General features: G+C 48.6%; 1 protein-coding gene across 4 annotated transcripts in view; it reads right to left on the reverse strand.

The window, feature by feature from the left end:
* The window catches only part of GNG4 (G protein subunit gamma 4), a 70,273-nt gene that overhangs the window by 26,753 nt on the left and 26,631 nt on the right, over positions 1 to 16,889 (reverse strand). For 2 of the 4 annotated variants that reach the window (XM_012105001.4, XM_042240792.1), the window contains 2 exons: positions 12,214 to 12,322; positions 9,575 to 9,683 (listed from right to left, as the gene is read on the reverse strand). In XM_012105001.4, the coding sequence (XP_011960391.1) occupies positions 9,575 to 9,673 (99 nt within the window). In that variant the 5' untranslated portion in view covers positions 9,674 to 9,683; positions 12,214 to 12,322. Of the gene's footprint in view, positions 1 to 9,574; positions 9,684 to 12,213; positions 12,456 to 16,889 lie in introns of all 4 variants that reach the window. The other 2 variants (XM_012104999.4, XM_042240791.1) reach the window with 1 other exon arrangement.

Here is a 16,889-nt window from a genome sequence, read left to right on the forward strand (position 1 = left end):
TCTGTAGCATGTGTTATACTCTTTGCCCCTTAATTTTATTTTTTATTGAAGTATAGCTGATTTATAATGTTGTGTTCGTTTCAGGTGTACAGCAAAGTGATTCAGTTGTACATACATTTATATCTGTTTTTCAGATTCCTTCCCCTTATAGGTTTTTACAGAATACTGAGTAGAGCTCCCTGGGCTACACAGGAGGTCCCTGTTGGTTATCTATTTTATAGGTAGTGATGTAGCTCTCTGTTAACCGCAAACTCTTAATTTATCCCTCTCCTGCCCCCTTCTCCTTTGGTAACCACAAGTTTGTTTTCTATGTCTGTGGGCCTATAAGTTTATTTACATCATTTAAGATCCCACAAATAAACAATACTACAATTTGCAAAGATACATGCACCCCAATGTTCGCTGCAGCACTATTTAAAATAGCCAAGACATAAAAGTAACCCAAGTGCCCATCAATAGACAGCTGGGCTTAAGAAAATGTGATATACGGATGTACGTGTGTGCGTGATGGAATATTACTCAGCCACTAAAAAGAATGAAATATTGCCATCTGTAGCAATGTGCGGAGAAGGCAATGGCACCCCACTCCAGTACTCTTGCCTGGAAAATCCTATGGACAGAGGAGCCTGGTGGGCTGCAGTCCATGGGGTCGCTAAGAGTGGGATACGACTGAGCGGCATCCCTTTCACTTTTCACTTTCATGCATTGGAGAAGGCAATGGCAACCCACTCCAGTGTTCTTGCCTGGAGAATCCCAGGGACGGGGGAGCCTGGCGGGCTGCCGTCTGTGGGGTCGCACAGAGTCGGACACGACTGAAGCGACAGCAGCAGCAGCAGCAGCATGCATGGAGTTAGGGAATAACAAGCTAAGTAAGTCAGGTAGGGAAAGACAAATACCATTTATGTGGTATCTACAAAATAATACAGCCTTCCCTTGTGGCTCAGCTGGTAAAGAATCCGCCTGCAGTGTGGGAGACCTGGGTTCGATCCCTGGGTTGGGAAGATCCGCTGGAGAAGAGAAAGGCTACCCACCCCAGTATTCTGGCCTGGAGAATTCCATGGACTGTATAGTCCACAGGGTTGCAAAGAGTTGGACATGACTGAGTGACTTTCCCTTTCACAATACAAATGATTTTATATAAAAAAATAATATAAATGACTCTATATACGAAACAGAAACAGACTTACAGAGAAAACAAACTCGTAGTTACCAAAGAGGGAAAGAGTCGGGGGGGGGTATTAATTAGGAGTATGGGATTAACAGATACACACTACTATACATAAAATAGATAACAAGGATTTACTATGTAGCACAAGGAACTATATTCAATATCTTTTAATAACCACAATGGAAAATAGTCCGACATATATACACATAATTGAATCAGTTTGCTATACACCTGAAAATAACACAATATTGTAAATCAACCCTACTTCAACTGAAAAATAAAAGAAGTAATGCTGAAAAAAATGGAAAGAATGGAAATACCCAAGAATAGGGGACCAGTTAAATAACTGCACATCAGATGATAAAGATACTAAAGATGTACATTTTAGGAGAGTATTTACTGACCTGGATATATCATCACAGTATACTGGTCAATGATAAATCAAATTGCAAAAAGTAATAAATTGATGAACTAAATTTTACATTTTAAGGCAAGATAAATCAAACACAAAATTCTCTCTCTCTGGGCCTCCTCCCTAACGTGCACTGTGTATTTGCATTAAACATTAACCAGAGCACCTCAAAGATGGGAATGCTTGCTCGCCTGTAAAGAGCACTTCGCCCCCTTCCTTCTGATGCTAGGAATATAACTTCTTAAAAGAACAGTGTCCTTTTCCAGTGCTGTAGGGGATCATGGTGACTTGCTGCTCCCTGCCTACCTGTTTACCTGGACTCTCTAACCTCGGTTAACCCTATGTAAAATATCAATATGTCATTTTGAGGTACGATCCTTTCTCTCGAAAATGCATGTGACTGGATCTTCTACTTTTAACGGGTAGAATAGTGCTCAGAGCTTCTGAGAGTCCGTCTCCTAGGTTATCAGCCTCAGCTGGCTCAAATAAAGTTTCCTTTTTTCTTAACTTGATTGTTAATTGAACTTTTGTCAACAAAATGTACATGATAACCACAATTTTATAAGAAAACTAGGTATAGTTGATAAGTAAACAGCTAGATGGAAAACCATGAAAATACAGAGGCTATAGTTTAAATTTTCTTTATACTTTTCTATATTTTCCAAATTTTTCTATTTTAGACACTTATTTTAAGTGTCATTTGCAGGAACAGACAAATTGCATTATTTTCAAAGTAAGATGTAATGCCCCTAGATACAGATACCCACTTTCTCACATTCTCATTTCAATTTCTCCCTTTCTCCTTGAGGAGCCTTAAGAATGCTTCAGGGTGTGTCTAATTCTCTCTCTCTCATTTATGGTTTGCAGAAAAGTTCTAAATGGAATAAGCACGGCATATGTAACCCCTATCTTGAACACCCATAAAAATTCAGTTTTTGGGTCTTTGTGTTTTCTAACTAAAATGTTTTTTGATCATGTACCTGCTTTTCCTTTAACCATCAAACAAGAAAATCTCCAAGACCAAAAGTAAATGGGAATAAGTCTTTCTCTAAAGCTATTCCCCTTTCCCAAACTGTTTTCACCGAATTTTTCATACCTGCGATGGAGAAGGATTGTGAACACCTGCCGTTATTTCTCGCGATAGAATCCCTCTTCATGTCAATACTTTCAGCGCTAATTTCATTACTGCTGCCATGACTTTGGGTAACTTTTTAGCCCACTCATCACCTGCCACTCTTCTTGGCCTGCCCTACTTTTTTCAGTAGTCTATAGAAGGGCAGCTGATGGGGACTTCCCTGGTGGTCAGGCGGCTAAGAATCTACCTGTCAAATCAGGGGACACGGGTTTGATCCCTGGTCTGGGAAGATCCCACGAGCCCTGGGGCAACTAAGCCCGTGCTCCACAACCAGAGAAGGCCCTGCAATGAGAAGCCCACGCCCCACAATGAAGAACAGCTCCCACTCACTGCAACCAGAGAAGGCCTGCACGCAGCAACAAAGACCCAGCACAGCCAACAAAAAACAAACAAAGTCAGAAAAAGAGAGGAGGCTGATGCGGAGCAGGGTGCTCTGTCAACAGTCAGCAAATCAAGCTCAGGTTGACAAAATTAATGTCAGCCTAAAGGCAACCCTTCTGGGTGATGTGAGTGCAAACATAGCTGTTTATCTACTGAAGGTGCGTGAGAGAGCTGGGCCTAGCACTGCTTGGCAAATGTCAGCTTCCTGATCGCTGGCTGAGAGCTACTAGTTCACTGAGGGTGTCCATCCTTCCCCAGGGTCTGCCAGGATAGTCCATGGGGTTGGCCCAGTGGCAGGAGAGTCAGGGCACCCTGAGCGGTGCCCAGTGGAGCAGGAGCTCCCAGCAGCCTTCCTGAGGCCTGGGGCCTGGCCTGCTCAGGGCCTCTGTGCCTCCTCCAGGGGACGAAGACTTCTCTGGAGCGGAAGTCTTCTCTCGGGCTGGACAGGTTGGCTCTGGAGACCATTTTCTTCACATAAGCCTCTTCTACTTTGCTTAGCTCATATCTGCCTTCATTTCTCAACAAATTTTCCCTATTTGATGATCCATGCCATGTATATGCTTTCCCGATAGAGTTTTATACTGCTTGAGCCTCCAATGGGTGAGAGTAAGAATCAGGTTATGGGTGTTCTTTTCCAAGGGACCAAAATGTTTTCCAAGTCGTCTTTATGTGCTCTTCATTTTTGTTAGAATCCTGAGTATTATTTTCTAAGCTTTCTGTTTTTGGGGAAGCCATACATGTTGAATCTTCCCTATACTTACAATGAATGAAGTACATATGGATTTTTAAAAATTATTATTATTTTAAAAACTTTATTGGAGTATAGGTGGTTCAGACAGTAAAGAATCTGCCTGCAATGCAGGAGACCTGGATACAATCCCTGGGTCAGGAAGATCCTCTGGAGGAGGGCATGGTAACCCACTCCAGTATTCTTGCCTGGAGAATCCCCATGGACAGAGGAGCCTGGTGGGCTACAGTCCATGGGGTCACAGAGAGTCAGACATGACTGAGCAACTGAGCACAGCACATAGTTGATTTGCAATGTGTTAGTGTCAGGTGTACAGCAAAGTGGAGAAGGCAATGGCACCCCACTCCAGTCCTCCTGCCTGGAAAATCCCATGGACAGAGGAGCCTGGTAGGCTGCAGTCCATGGGGTTGCAAACAGTTGGACACAACTGAGTGACTTCACTTTCACTTTTCACTTTCATGCATTGGAGAAGGAAATGGCAACCCACTCCAGTGTTCTTGCCTGGAGAATCCCAGGGACAGGGGAGCCTGGTGGGCTGCCGTCTATGGGGTCGCACAGAGTTGGACACGACTGAAGTGACTTAGCAGCAGCAGCAAAGCAAAGCGAATCAGTTGTATAGACACAAATATCCACTCTTTTTTAGATTTTTTTCCCATATGGGTCATTACAGGGTACTGAAGAGAGTTCCCTGCACTATACAGTAGGTCCTTGTTAGTTATCTATCTTTTTAAAAAATATTTTCAAGTGGTTACTATCTGCTAGGCACTTTCTTTTGTTTTCATTTGTTTTGGCTGTGCCTCAGGGCATGTGGGATCTTAGTTCCCCAGCCAGGGATCAAGCCCATGCCCGCTGCATTGGAAGCACGGAGTCTTAGCCACTGGGCCGCGCCAGGGAGGTCCCTCGTTTCCTATTTTATATGCAGTAGTGTGCATACGTCAAAGCAGCTGATACAGGTTCTCAAAGTGGAACACCCAGCTTTGTTGGGAAATGGTCTGGTGAGCTTGGAGGTGGGATGGAGAAGAGTCACCCGAATGCTGGGCGAGACGGCTGAGTCGGGGGAGGCAGTCAAACATTAAAGAAATGAAGGTAGTGTAAGTTGCTTTTGGCAAGAAAGAGCTATCTCCAGGGGGCCCCTTTGTCTTATCATTAATCTTAAATGAGGCAGCCCCATGCTCCACTCATCTCGGGCCCTGGCACAGCTTTCAGATCTTTTCATCACACAATATCCTGCCACAAGTTTCGTGGGTTCTTTCCATAGGTCAAAGAAGTATAATAGAAATGAAACGTAAATAACTCACAGGTGACCAAATCTCTTCCCTAGCTTCCCCTTCAGGAATCTCCAGAACAAAGTGTGTGAACAAGACAGTATCTCAGGGAAAATCACAAGGAATCAAGAGGCCTGCACACAAGCCTGCACGCAGCGGGGGACGGCTCTGATCCCCCATCTCAAGGCTCCACCAAGATTACGTCCCGTGTTTCCCTTTAAAAACTTCCTATGGTCTAGCAGAATCCTCAGAGGTGGTTTCTAGGTGACACCAAGTCCACCATCTCCCCAGATTGCCAGCATTCTGATAAAAGCAATTTCTTCCTACCAACGTTTGTCTCTCTCTCCAGTATTGATTTTGGAGTGGTGATCAGCTGGATCTGATTTGGTAAGAGTAGGAAGGTTTAAGCAGGTTGTTGAGGGTGAGTGTGGGGAGGGCCTCTGTAACATGTGGGGTTTGCGGGCTGGCTAGGGGCTACATGGTGAAGTCTTCGTTCTATGCCCTACAAAATCTGCAATGAAGTCTACGTCGGTCTATCGCACCAGCGCTTTTGTGCAGATGATGTCTGCGGAGACAGACAGGACCTGAAGATCATAGTGGATGTTTCCACATTTTACCTCCACGAACTGCCCAAACCTCTCTTGAGTTCACACTGATACTTTTTCCTACCTTTGCAACCCAAATAGCAGCATGATGCAGTATTTTTCCCCTCTCTCTCCTTTACTTCCCTGAGCTGTAAATATCATCCTTTCCTTCCTCTCCCACGAGATACTCTTCCGAGCAGAGAAAACTATGATGCCTGGAGGCGGGTTCCGCAGTTGGCAACACACTGTGTGAGCCACGGGGCTCGTCCCTGGTTTCCCACCCAACGTGTGTCCTTCCTGGCTGTCCTCTGGGTGCTTCTACCCAGAGCTGGCTCTGTGGGACTCATCATCGCGATTACTGTTCCCACAGGGCCTCCAGCTGTTTCCACTTGTTCATCCCTCTCTCTGGGCTCCGTGCCTGGCATGGCACACAGGGGAACGCCTGGTGTTCCCCTCACTGTATGAAGTCAGAGTTCTAGGAACTGCTCCTCTCCTCCTCCCACACAGCTTCCCTCTGTCATTTACCCCCAGGATCCTTTTTTCCTTCTTCATTTCCCTGTGATGAACTCTCACCCACCCTAGGGAGGCCACTTCTTTTTCCTGGTGACACTCTTCCAATTTCCTCCCTCCCCAAGGCACCTACTGGCTTCCCTGCTGGCTTAGTGGTAAAGAATCTGCCTCCCTAATGCAGGCGATGTGGGCTCAATCCCCAGATGGGGAAGATCCCCAGAGAACAAAATGGCAACCCACTCCAGTATTCTTGCCTGGAAAATCTCATGGACAGAGCAGCCTGGCAGGCTACAGTCCACGCAGTTGCAAAAAGTCAGACATGACTTAGTGACTGAACAACAAGGCGCTTATCATGGTTGATTTGGGGTATCCTTGATGGATCCTCTTTCCACATTCTGTTTGTTGTCTGGCTACTTGATATCAATATACATCTTTTTCCCCCCAAGTTGCATCAAGTAGATTTTTCCCCAAAGCCCTCCTGTGTCCTGAACCAAGGGGTGTCTAGTGCTTAAAAATCCAGTGTGAGCTTAACACTCATTAGAACGGCTATTATTTTTAAAAACGAAAGTAAGTGTTGGCGAGGATGTGGAGCAACTGGATCCCCTGTGCATTGCTGGGGATGAAAGTGAAAAGTGTTAGCCACTCAGTCAAGTCCGACTCTTTGTGACCCTATGCATTACAGCTCACCAGGCCAGTCTGTCCATGGAATTCTCCAGGCAAGAAAACTGGAGTGGGTATCCATTCCTTTTCTCCAGGGGAGTCTTCCTGACCCAGGAGTGAGGTTGAGGTGGATATAAAAAGGTATGGCTATCATGGAAACCAACACTGTGGTTCCTCAAAAAGTTGAACACAGAATTACTACATGGCCCAGCAATGCCACTTCTGGCTATGTACAGGAAAGAATGGAAAGCACTGACCCAAATGCATTCCACGTGCACAGCAGCATTATTGACAAGACAAAAGGTGGAAACAACTCAAATGTCCATCAACACACGAATAGGCAAATAAAACATGGTGGATACACGTAATGAAATACTATTCACCCTTACAAAGGAATGAAATTCAGACACAGGCTACACTGGACAAGACTTGAAGGCAGATGCCCAGTGAAATAGGCCATACACAAAATACAGACAAATACCGTATGATTCCACTTGCAGGGATGAAGCACCCTGAACAGCCAGATTCATAGAGACATAAAGTAGAAGAGAGGTTTCCAGGGGCTGAGGGGGCAGGGGACGGGGAGTGAGAGTTTAACGGGTGGAGTTTCTGTTTGGGATAACGAAAACGTTCTAGAAACAGATGACCACATGATGTTGTGGATGTACATAATGTTATTGAATTACACACTTAAAAACGGTAAAAATGGCAAATTATATGTTATGTGTATCTAATCACGATTTTAAAAACTTAATATTTGAGGTTGTGTGAGCACAAACAAAAAACCACACGTGACTGTGCAGCTCTCGCTGGGATGTGGTTCCGGGGGCCACCTCTGTCCTCAGGCAGCCCCGGATCATCTCTTCAGGGATCAGACTCTGTCAGCTCAGAACCAGACCTGTCATGGGCCCTGTAATCACCACAGAGGCTGTAGGGGCCCCGGGAGGCCTCTCATGAGATCAAGGAGCTGCAGTTCCACAACCCAGAACTGCAAGAAGAGGACTGCGTGGCCCGTGACACCAGCGGAATAGCACACTGGATTCTGAGCGGCCCTGTGACCTCCTCTCCTTCTCTGGGAGACTGACATATCCTGTAGTGACTCCTGAAGAGCCCTTCCGCATGGGGACATGCACTCCACCGTGACTCCTGGGGTGCTGATGGTCACGAGAGGATCTGTTACCATGGAGAGCGTCTTCCTTGACAAACCAGAATTCCCTGCCAATGGCTTCTGCTGGCCCCTGGCCTCTGGCAACATTATTGACTGCGGTTAGGTCATCCCACGGCCCCAGCCGTGCACCAGCTGTTCCTGTGCACACAGCTGCCCTCCCAGCACAACCGGCTTCTCTGTCAAGTCCAAGTCCTCGCAATGAGCCTCGGTCAGCTCATACTAGCCTTCCCTCCACCCCCATATCACTTCGCAACCAACCCCCAGCTCATGGCTCCAGGAAGTCTTCTCTGAGCAACGTAATAGGAACATTCCATTTGTTTTTCCAGCCCAGGGCCGTGCCAAGGGCAGAGCGGGTGCTCAGGGATCTCTGTCCAACGAGTGCATCCCCTTGCATCCTTGTCCTCTCACTAGAAGTCTGTCCTGCCTTTGAACCACTAGTGCCTGCAACGCTCATCCTTAGACCCATTTCTACACCACTGGGCTCCTCCTCTTTAGAACTGTTTCTTTTCTTGCTCCCTCCTCTAGCCTAGGGATTAAAGATGTTTTATTTGTAGCTGGTATCAGTATGTGCAGATACAGCCAGTCCGCTTGGACCAATGGGTGTCATCCTGCATTCCCTTCTTGCTTCGTATACATCGTGTCACTTACTGGGCATGTTGCTGCCTCCTTGGATAGCTGGTGCCCAAAGCTCCCTGGGGAGGGGGATGGATGGAGGCCGACTGATGGAGCTGGTGTCATCTGGTCATAGCTCTGGGCAGTGGGAGCCTCAGGGAGGGACTGCTTGCTCCACCAACAGAGGGCATTAGGAGTTACCCGCTGCCCCTCGGATTCTGTCCTGTTTGGGTGAGAGCCCTGGTTTATGTCCCCACAGGGCACAGACACAACGCACTGGTGTTTTCTGCTGTGAGATGCCCGATGCACTTCCAGCTCCATTCGAGTCAATGAGCCTAACTAAGCTGCATCTCAGGGCCACTTGCTCCGCCTGGCCTCCTGCTCCCTTTGAAGTGGCATCTGGGGAAGAGCTGGCTTTGTTCCCCCAGCGTGAAGACATCTCCGCTCCTCAGTGAAGTGAAGTGAACAGGGTGGGAGGAGGCTGGTACCCTCCTTCCCTTTCCCCCAAGGAGCAGCTGACAAACGCAGACATGATTCAACGTGGCACTTCCCCCAGCACCCCTATCAAAATACCCGATGTCGTCTCATCTCTGAGTCACTGGACCAGGCAGGAAAACTATGATGGATCGCATGGTTCAACTCCCTCTCTCGCTTATGGGCATGACAACTGGGTTAAAGAGAGCTGAGATGAACATGGGTCTATTTTAGGCGACTCCTTATGGAATTCACGCACACTGTGTATTCTGCATCCCTTGGTTCCTCGGGCATGCGTGGAACTCTGGAGCAAACGCTCGTCTGTAAATGTTACAGCTGCCAGTGTCGGCTGGATGCTCTACGGGGTGACGTGTTCACTCTCCCGCGGCTGCTTTGGACACGGGGGGACTGCTGTGAGCGGAGTGCTGGTCAGAGGGCAGGCGGGCCTGACGCTTACCTTCACCCTGTCCCTGCAGGCTTCCATCTTCAGCTGCTCCACAGCTTTCCGGGCTTGGGAGATGCTGGCGGTGCTGTTATTGGGCATGCCTTCTTTCATTCTGCTGCCCCTGGAACAACCAAAGCTAAGGAGGTTGGAAGCGTTGCTTGTCTGAAAGCAGAGCCCCCCTCAACTGTCTCCCCCTCCCATCCTCTGCAGCTTCTCTGTCCGGGTTGGGGAGCCACGGGGGCAGACCCTCCTGGGGTCAGAGGGTCATCTGAGTGATGGGAGCAAGACACGGGCTTCTGGGGCCACCTGTCATCCGCTCCCTGTCGCCGGGGCTGAGAAAGCCTGGCAGCAGAAGCCCATGTCTTCCTCCTATCCTAACACCCCACTGCCATAAGGAATACCCTGACATCTGTTCAGTGATTTGTTATAATAACTCATCTTCATACACATTTGTTCTTTTTGCTGCGTGGCATGTGGGATCTTAGTTCGCTGACCGGGGATTGAACCCGTGCCCCCTGCAGCGGAAGCGCAGAGTCTTAACCACCAGGCCACCAGGGAAGTCCACCAACCATACACATTCGTTCACTCTCTACAAGTTGGCAAAACAGTCTGAGTTTTGTTTTGCACGTAAGAAAGAGCAAAAAGCAGAGAAATGAAGCCAAGAGCCTCTTCCCACAGCCAAGACCTCTTGGTCTAGGACCCAAACGCAAAGCGCTGACGCTTCGCTCACGGCTCTTTCCTCTCACAGAGCGCCCCCTAGCTGTTTATAGTGCAAAGCACAAGTTTCCCCTGCAAGAGTTTGCTTTCTCATTCATTTTAATTTGCTATTATCCCAAAAAGTTTATATTGTTTTTAAAAAACACACACACACCTCCATCCCCTATCCCAAGCACGGAAGACCCGTGATGCTAACTTTTCTGCAGGAAAGCACACGCCATAGGTTACTGTTACCCCGTTTAATGAGAAACTCCTGGAGACCTATGCGGTCAGGCCTGAGAGCTGGGGGTGGGTCTCGCAGGCGACAGTGGTTTTGTATAGTGCGCAGGGAGGTGTGAGGGGGCTGGGCCGGTCCCGGGATGTGCAGACCACACTCTGGGTTTCCTCATTCAAGCAATGACTCTCTGGCCCAGATGACGCCTGACGTCAACTTCATTTATTCCCAGACAATATTTGAAAAATAAAACTTGCCTGTTGTGATATGCGGCAGCCACCGAAGTCAGAGTTAACAGGGCTGTGTTCCTCTCTTGTTGCAAACTTTTATTCAACAAGAAGAGAAGGAGAAGCAGGAGGAGTTGAGGGTTTTGAAACTCGGGGGAGCAGCTGCGGACCCCTTACTCTACAGAGATGTGTGTGCATTTCTGCATGTGTCCCTGCACACGGGCCTGACGGGCATACTCTGCCGGCCTGTGTGTGCAGCGGTCCCCGTGTGGATGTGTGTGTTTATGCATCCTTGTGTCCACACAAAAGGAGGGAGAAGATGCAGGCCAGTTCCAAGCCTCCCCAGCCCAAATGACAAGGGAAAAAGGACCCTGAAATCATTGCCTTCAGGCCCTAATCCTCCTGCCCCATTTCTGAATCCATCCTTCTCTTTCCTTATCACCAGCTTGGGGCTTTCAGATGTTAGGGGACTTGGGAGTGGCGGGGACCCAGGGGGCTAGTTAGAGGAAGCTGAGGCCAGGATCCGCAGGAGTGAAGAAACGAAGAAGCGGGGGAGGGCAGAGGAGGAGGAGGGGGCTCTTACTGTGTGTGTGTGTCTGAGTATGAGGATTTGTGTGACTGTAAGTGAGGGTGTGTATGTGTGTGTGCAGGTGAGTGGGGTGTCGGTGTGAGGGTATAAAGATGTATGTGTGGGGGGTGAGTATGCACACAGGTGTACGAGTGTGACAATGTGTGTGAGTGTGTGTGGTCAGGCATCCTTCTCCTCGGGCACATGGATACACTCACACAGACAGCTTGCCTGGGGAGGTTCTGACGGCCACACTTTGTGGTGTGTAATTTGGTAAACTCAGAGTCAGGGGCAGGGCAGCGCACGATGCTTCAGTTGCCGCTGCTGCTGATCTGACCTGACTCAGGACAGTCTTTAGTTTCTGGATGAGTGGATGTCATCGTGCCTTTTCAGCCATCCTCCCTAACATGCCTTATCTCCACAGACCCTTGTGAAGTGTTGGCTGGCAGAGCTCTGCAGTCTGTCTCTCCGGGAAATCTCTGAAAGACAGCTACTGCCTTCGGCCTGAAGGGACTGAGCAGCTTATACTCGGGGGTGGGGGGCGGTGGTGGTGGTTGACCCCCCTCCATCCCCTTTGTCATAGCAAGTCGCTGACCAAGGATGCTGGCCTGAGTAATATCTCTGTTCCTAGATGGGGAAGGACACAGCTTGATTTCCAAGCCAAGGCCAGCAACCCATGGAGATGGCTTGTATCTCCTGCTGCTCCCCCATCACCCACTCACACGAGGGATAATGTGAAATGAAGGGGGAAACAGCCTTCACAAGGCCTTACACTGGGGCTGAGGATGCAGTGATGGCGTGAGGACCTGGCCACACATCGAGGGTCCCGACAGCCAGTCTCACCCCAGGCCCACATGTGCGCTGCCAGCAATGACCCCTGCCCTCCAGAGAACCTGTTCTTGGACAGGGCCCCTCACGTCCTCACCTGCTGAGAGATGGCACAGTGACAGGCCTGGGCCGGGGACCAGCTGGAGGCAGGAGCAGCTGACAGTCGACAGATGAGAGGCTGCGTTAGGGCCCTGCTGTGCGCTTGCCTGGAAGCACAACCAGAGATGGGTCACCAACGCGGCAGGAGCCAGCCGATCCCCAGACAGCCCGTCCCTCGAAGTCCTGTCCTCGCGGCCAGCAGCTGTCTCTCCTGGAGCCGGCCACAGGGGAGATGGTGAGCTAAAGGCGGGAAGAGAAGTCCCCAAGCTGACAAAGAGCACAAGGGAACATCCGGAGGCCACAGACCAGCAGGGGCCTCCCCCACCCTCACTCATTGGCAGACCTCTGCCAAACAAACAGTTTATATTTTCTTAAATTCTGAAACAACATCCCCATTGTAGAAAAATGTAAAGATGGAGAAAATTGGCTTCCCTGGTGGCTCAGATGGTAAAGCATCTGCCTACAATGCGGGAGACCTGGGTTCAATCCCTGGGTTGGGAAGATCCCCTGGAGAAGGAAATGGCTATCCACTCCAGTACTGTTGCCTGGAAAATTCCATGGATGGAGGCACCTGGCAAGCTAATAGTCAATGGGACTGCAGAGAGTTGTATACCACTGAGCCACATCCCTTCACTTCCCTCCTCTGGGGCTTCCCATGGTGGCTCAGATGGCAAAAAGCCTTCCTGCAGGAGACTCGGGCTTGATCCCTGGGTCAGGAAGATCCTCTGGAGAAGAGAATGGCTTCCCACTCCAGAATTCTTGCCTGGAGAATCCCCATGGACAGAGGAACCTGTCGGGCTACAGTTCATGGGGTCACAAAGAGTCGGACATGACTGAGTGACTAACACATACTCCCTCCTCCAGAAAGGACGACTCTGGGACAATGGAACTCCCTCCCCCGGAACTCCCAGCACCCTTCCCTGCAGCACCCATCTCCTGGGATCCCAGTGTTGTTGTTTCTCAGTCCTATCTGACTCTCTGTGACCACATGGGCAGCAGCACGCCAGGCTTCCCTGTCCTTCACTATCTCCTGGAGTTTGCTCAAACTCCTGTCCATTGAGTTGGTGATATCATCCAACCATCTCATTCTCTGTCACCCCCTTCTCCTGCCCTCAATCTTTCTCAGCATCAGGGTCTTTTCTAGTGAGTTGGCTCTTCACATCATCAGGTGGCCAAAGTATTGGCGCTTCGGCATCGGTTCTTCCAATGAATATTCAGGGTTGATTTCCTTTCAGTTTAGTTTAGGCGCTCAGTCATGTCCGACTCTTTGGGATCCCATGGACTGCAGCATGCCAGGCTTCCCTGTCCATCACCAACTTCTGGAGCTTGCTCAAACTCATGTTGATCAAGTCGATGATGCCATCCAACCATCTCATCCTCTGTCGTCCCCTTCTCCTTCTGCAGTCAATCTTTCCCAGCATCAATGTCTTTCCAATGAGTCAGTTCTTCGCATCAGGTGGCCAAAGTATTAGAGCTTCAGCATCAGTCCTTCCAATGACTATTCAGGACTGATTTCCTTTAGGATTGACTGGTTTGATCTTCTTTCTGTCCAAGGGACTCTCAAGAGTCTTTTCCAACACCACAGCTCAAAAGCATCAATTCTTCAGTGCTCAGCTTTATGATCCAACTCTCACATCCATACTTAACTACTGGAAAAACCATAGCTTTAACTATACAGACATTTGTTGGCAGAGTAATGTTTCTGCTTTTTAATATGCTGTCTAGGTTGTTCATAGCTTTTCTTCCAAAGAGCAAGAGTCTTTTAATTTCATGGCTGCACTCACCATCTGCAGTGATTTTGGAACCCAAGAAAATAAAGTCTCTCACTGTTTCCACTGTTTCCCCATCTATTTGCCATGAAGTGATGGGACCAGATGCCATGATCTCGGTTTGTTTGAACGTTGAATTTTCAGCCAGCTTCTTCACTCTCCTCTTTTACTTTCATCAGAGATCCTATAGGAAACCCCAGAAACAAAGCAAAACCAAAGCCAGGCTAGACTCACATGCTGTTTATTCCCCAGGCTAGAGGGGCCTCCAAATGTGTTTTGGTTTGAGGTGTTTGGCCAGTTGTATGGCTTCACAGACACCAGTGCCTTCTGTTTCCAAGGTGATTGTTTCTTCCTGTCACAGTAATTTGTTACATCTAGACGTTTCCCATCCCCCAAAGCTGTTAGGCTTTTCTGGAGTCTTATTCTCATCTCCTTTCCTGTTTTGTTTTCTCATTCTCTGCTGTTAGAAAACCCTTTGGGGGCTATAATTTGAAAAGATGCATGCACCCCAGTGTTCACAGAAGTGCTATTTACAACAGCTAAGGCATGGAAACGAGGTAAATGTGCATCAACCGAGGACGGGATAAAGAAGATGTGGTTCATACATACAGTGGAATATTACTCAGCCATAAAAAAGAATGAAATAATGCCATTTACAGCAACATGGACGAACCCAGAGATTATTGTACTAAGTTAACTAAGCCAGAAGGAGTTTACTGATACCAGTTATATGTGGAATCTAAACTATAACACAAACGAACCTACATTTGTGTTAAATATACAAAACAAACATGCATAAAATATACAGAACGAACTGACAGACACAGAGGACAGTCTTGTGGCTGCTGAGGGGAAGGGGGAGGGATGGATTGGGAGTTTGGGATTAACAGATGTAAATTATTATATATAGGATGGATAAACAACAAGGTCCTACTGTATAAAACAGGAAACTATAATCAATATCCCAAGATAAACCATAGTGGAAAAGAATTTGAAAAAGAACATATATATATCTGAATCATTTTGCTGTATAGCAGAAATCAACACAACATTGTAAACATTAATAAATTTGAAAAAAGAAAATTCTTTTCGGCCTAGTTCCTTGTTTTTTTCACTTTGCTAACAGTCCTCTCAAGACCCACTTCAGCGTCTGTTTTCGAGTTACTGGTTTTCCAAGTGGCACGGGATCAGTCAACTGTGGGGGCCCAGCGGGGTCCTAACTAGAGACGCCAAGGAGGGTCCTGCGGGTTTTCCACCAGGAATCCCCACTCCCACAATAATCTTCCAAAGGCAGCCAGACAGATGGACAGACATGTCCTAGAGACCCTCCAGCCAGACGGAGAGACATGTCCTAGGGATCCTCCAGATGAGGAGCCAGATAGTGGCCATACCTAAGACTTCCCTGACCAGGGATGTTTTCTCGTGGAGCTGGTCCCACCTCAGCGACCCGGGCCTCCCTTCCCTTTCTGCTCTGCAGAGAGATCCTGACATCCTAAGCCTTCCAAGCGAGGCACGAGGCCACTGGCTCACAGGCTTTGCTGTGCATCTGAGTCACTTGGGGTCCCAGCTAGACCTCTTAGGACACACACTCCATCAGCAGGGCAGGGAGGGACCCACAGCAGCAGCCCTGGGAGCTGGGGGATGGGCGCAGGATCTCAGCCCCACCCAGGCCTGCATGGAATGCACATTAACCCGAGTCATTCACAGGTACCTTGCAGGTGGAGAAGTCCTCCATTGGACTAGATCTTGAGCCCAAGACAACGAGACTTTCCACAAGACACCTGAGTTGGTAGTGAAGGTGGGGGTGGGGGTGGGGTCACTGCTCTCTTGACCCTCAATGTGAGCCACAGTCCCTTCCAGCTTTGGGGACTCCTCTTTCAGACGATTAGGTCTGGTGGCACTTTAAGAGACCACACATCAGGAAAAAGCCGTATTGATTTTATCCACTTGGCATTTGCACATAGTGTCTTCCCTCTGATGCTTGGAGCGTCTTTCAGATGTCAGCCCACCAGCTGCTCTGGTCCCTTGAGGGGCTATAGGATCATCGCTGCTTTTCAAAGGAGGACAGGTGTTGGTATGGCCAGGAACCCAGCTCCTCACTGGCTTCCTTGATCTGGTTGCTGAAACATGCTCTTTTTCTTTAACTGGAGGATAACTGCTTACAATGTTGTGTTACTTTCTGCTGTACAACATGTGAATCAGCTGTACATATACATGTATCCCCTCCCTCTTGGACCTCCCTCCCACCCGACCATCCCACCCCTCCAGGTCATCACAGAACACCGAGTTGAGCTCCTCATGCTATACAGCAGCTTCCCACTAGCATCTATTTTACACATGGCAAAAAACACTGCTTTTTAATAGCACTAAATGTTACCATGATGTTTTCCAAAGCTTTTTTTCCCCCCTGAAGAAAATACACTCATCCCTAAATAAAATGCTGTGGTCTCACTGTGGGGGCCTGGGAAGATCTACCAGGTGGCCATGGGCTGGGAGGAGGCCCTGGTGCACAGAGGTACATGGATGCCTGGGTTCCCAGAGCCAACACAACCCAGGTCCACGTGGACATAACTCTTGCCTGGACAAGAGCAAATCCAGGCTTCAGAGCAGTGATGTTAACTATCCATGGCTACTGTTGTCTCAGATCCTAAATGGAGCAGGGTAACTGCAATCACATGCATTTGCTGACGGCGATGCTGGGCCTTGAGGAACAAGAGTCACGGTCTCCACGGGGGGTGTCACACGTGGTTCCAAGCATCGGGTTGATGGATGTCTTCTTACACACGGCAGCATATGTTTCTAAGTGGATGTAGAACCAGAAGACTTGATGTGGACTGGAGCATATGTGTGGGTTTCTGTGAAAGACTATGAGGCCAGGGGCCACGAGGCTTGCCTGTCCCCAGAG

The sequence above is a fragment of the Ovis aries genome, chromosome 25, assembly GCF_016772045.2.
Source record: "Ovis aries strain OAR_USU_Benz2616 breed Rambouillet chromosome 25, ARS-UI_Ramb_v3.0, whole genome shotgun sequence".
In the NCBI taxonomy this organism is placed as follows: Eukaryota; Metazoa; Chordata; class Mammalia; order Artiodactyla; family Bovidae; genus Ovis; species Ovis aries.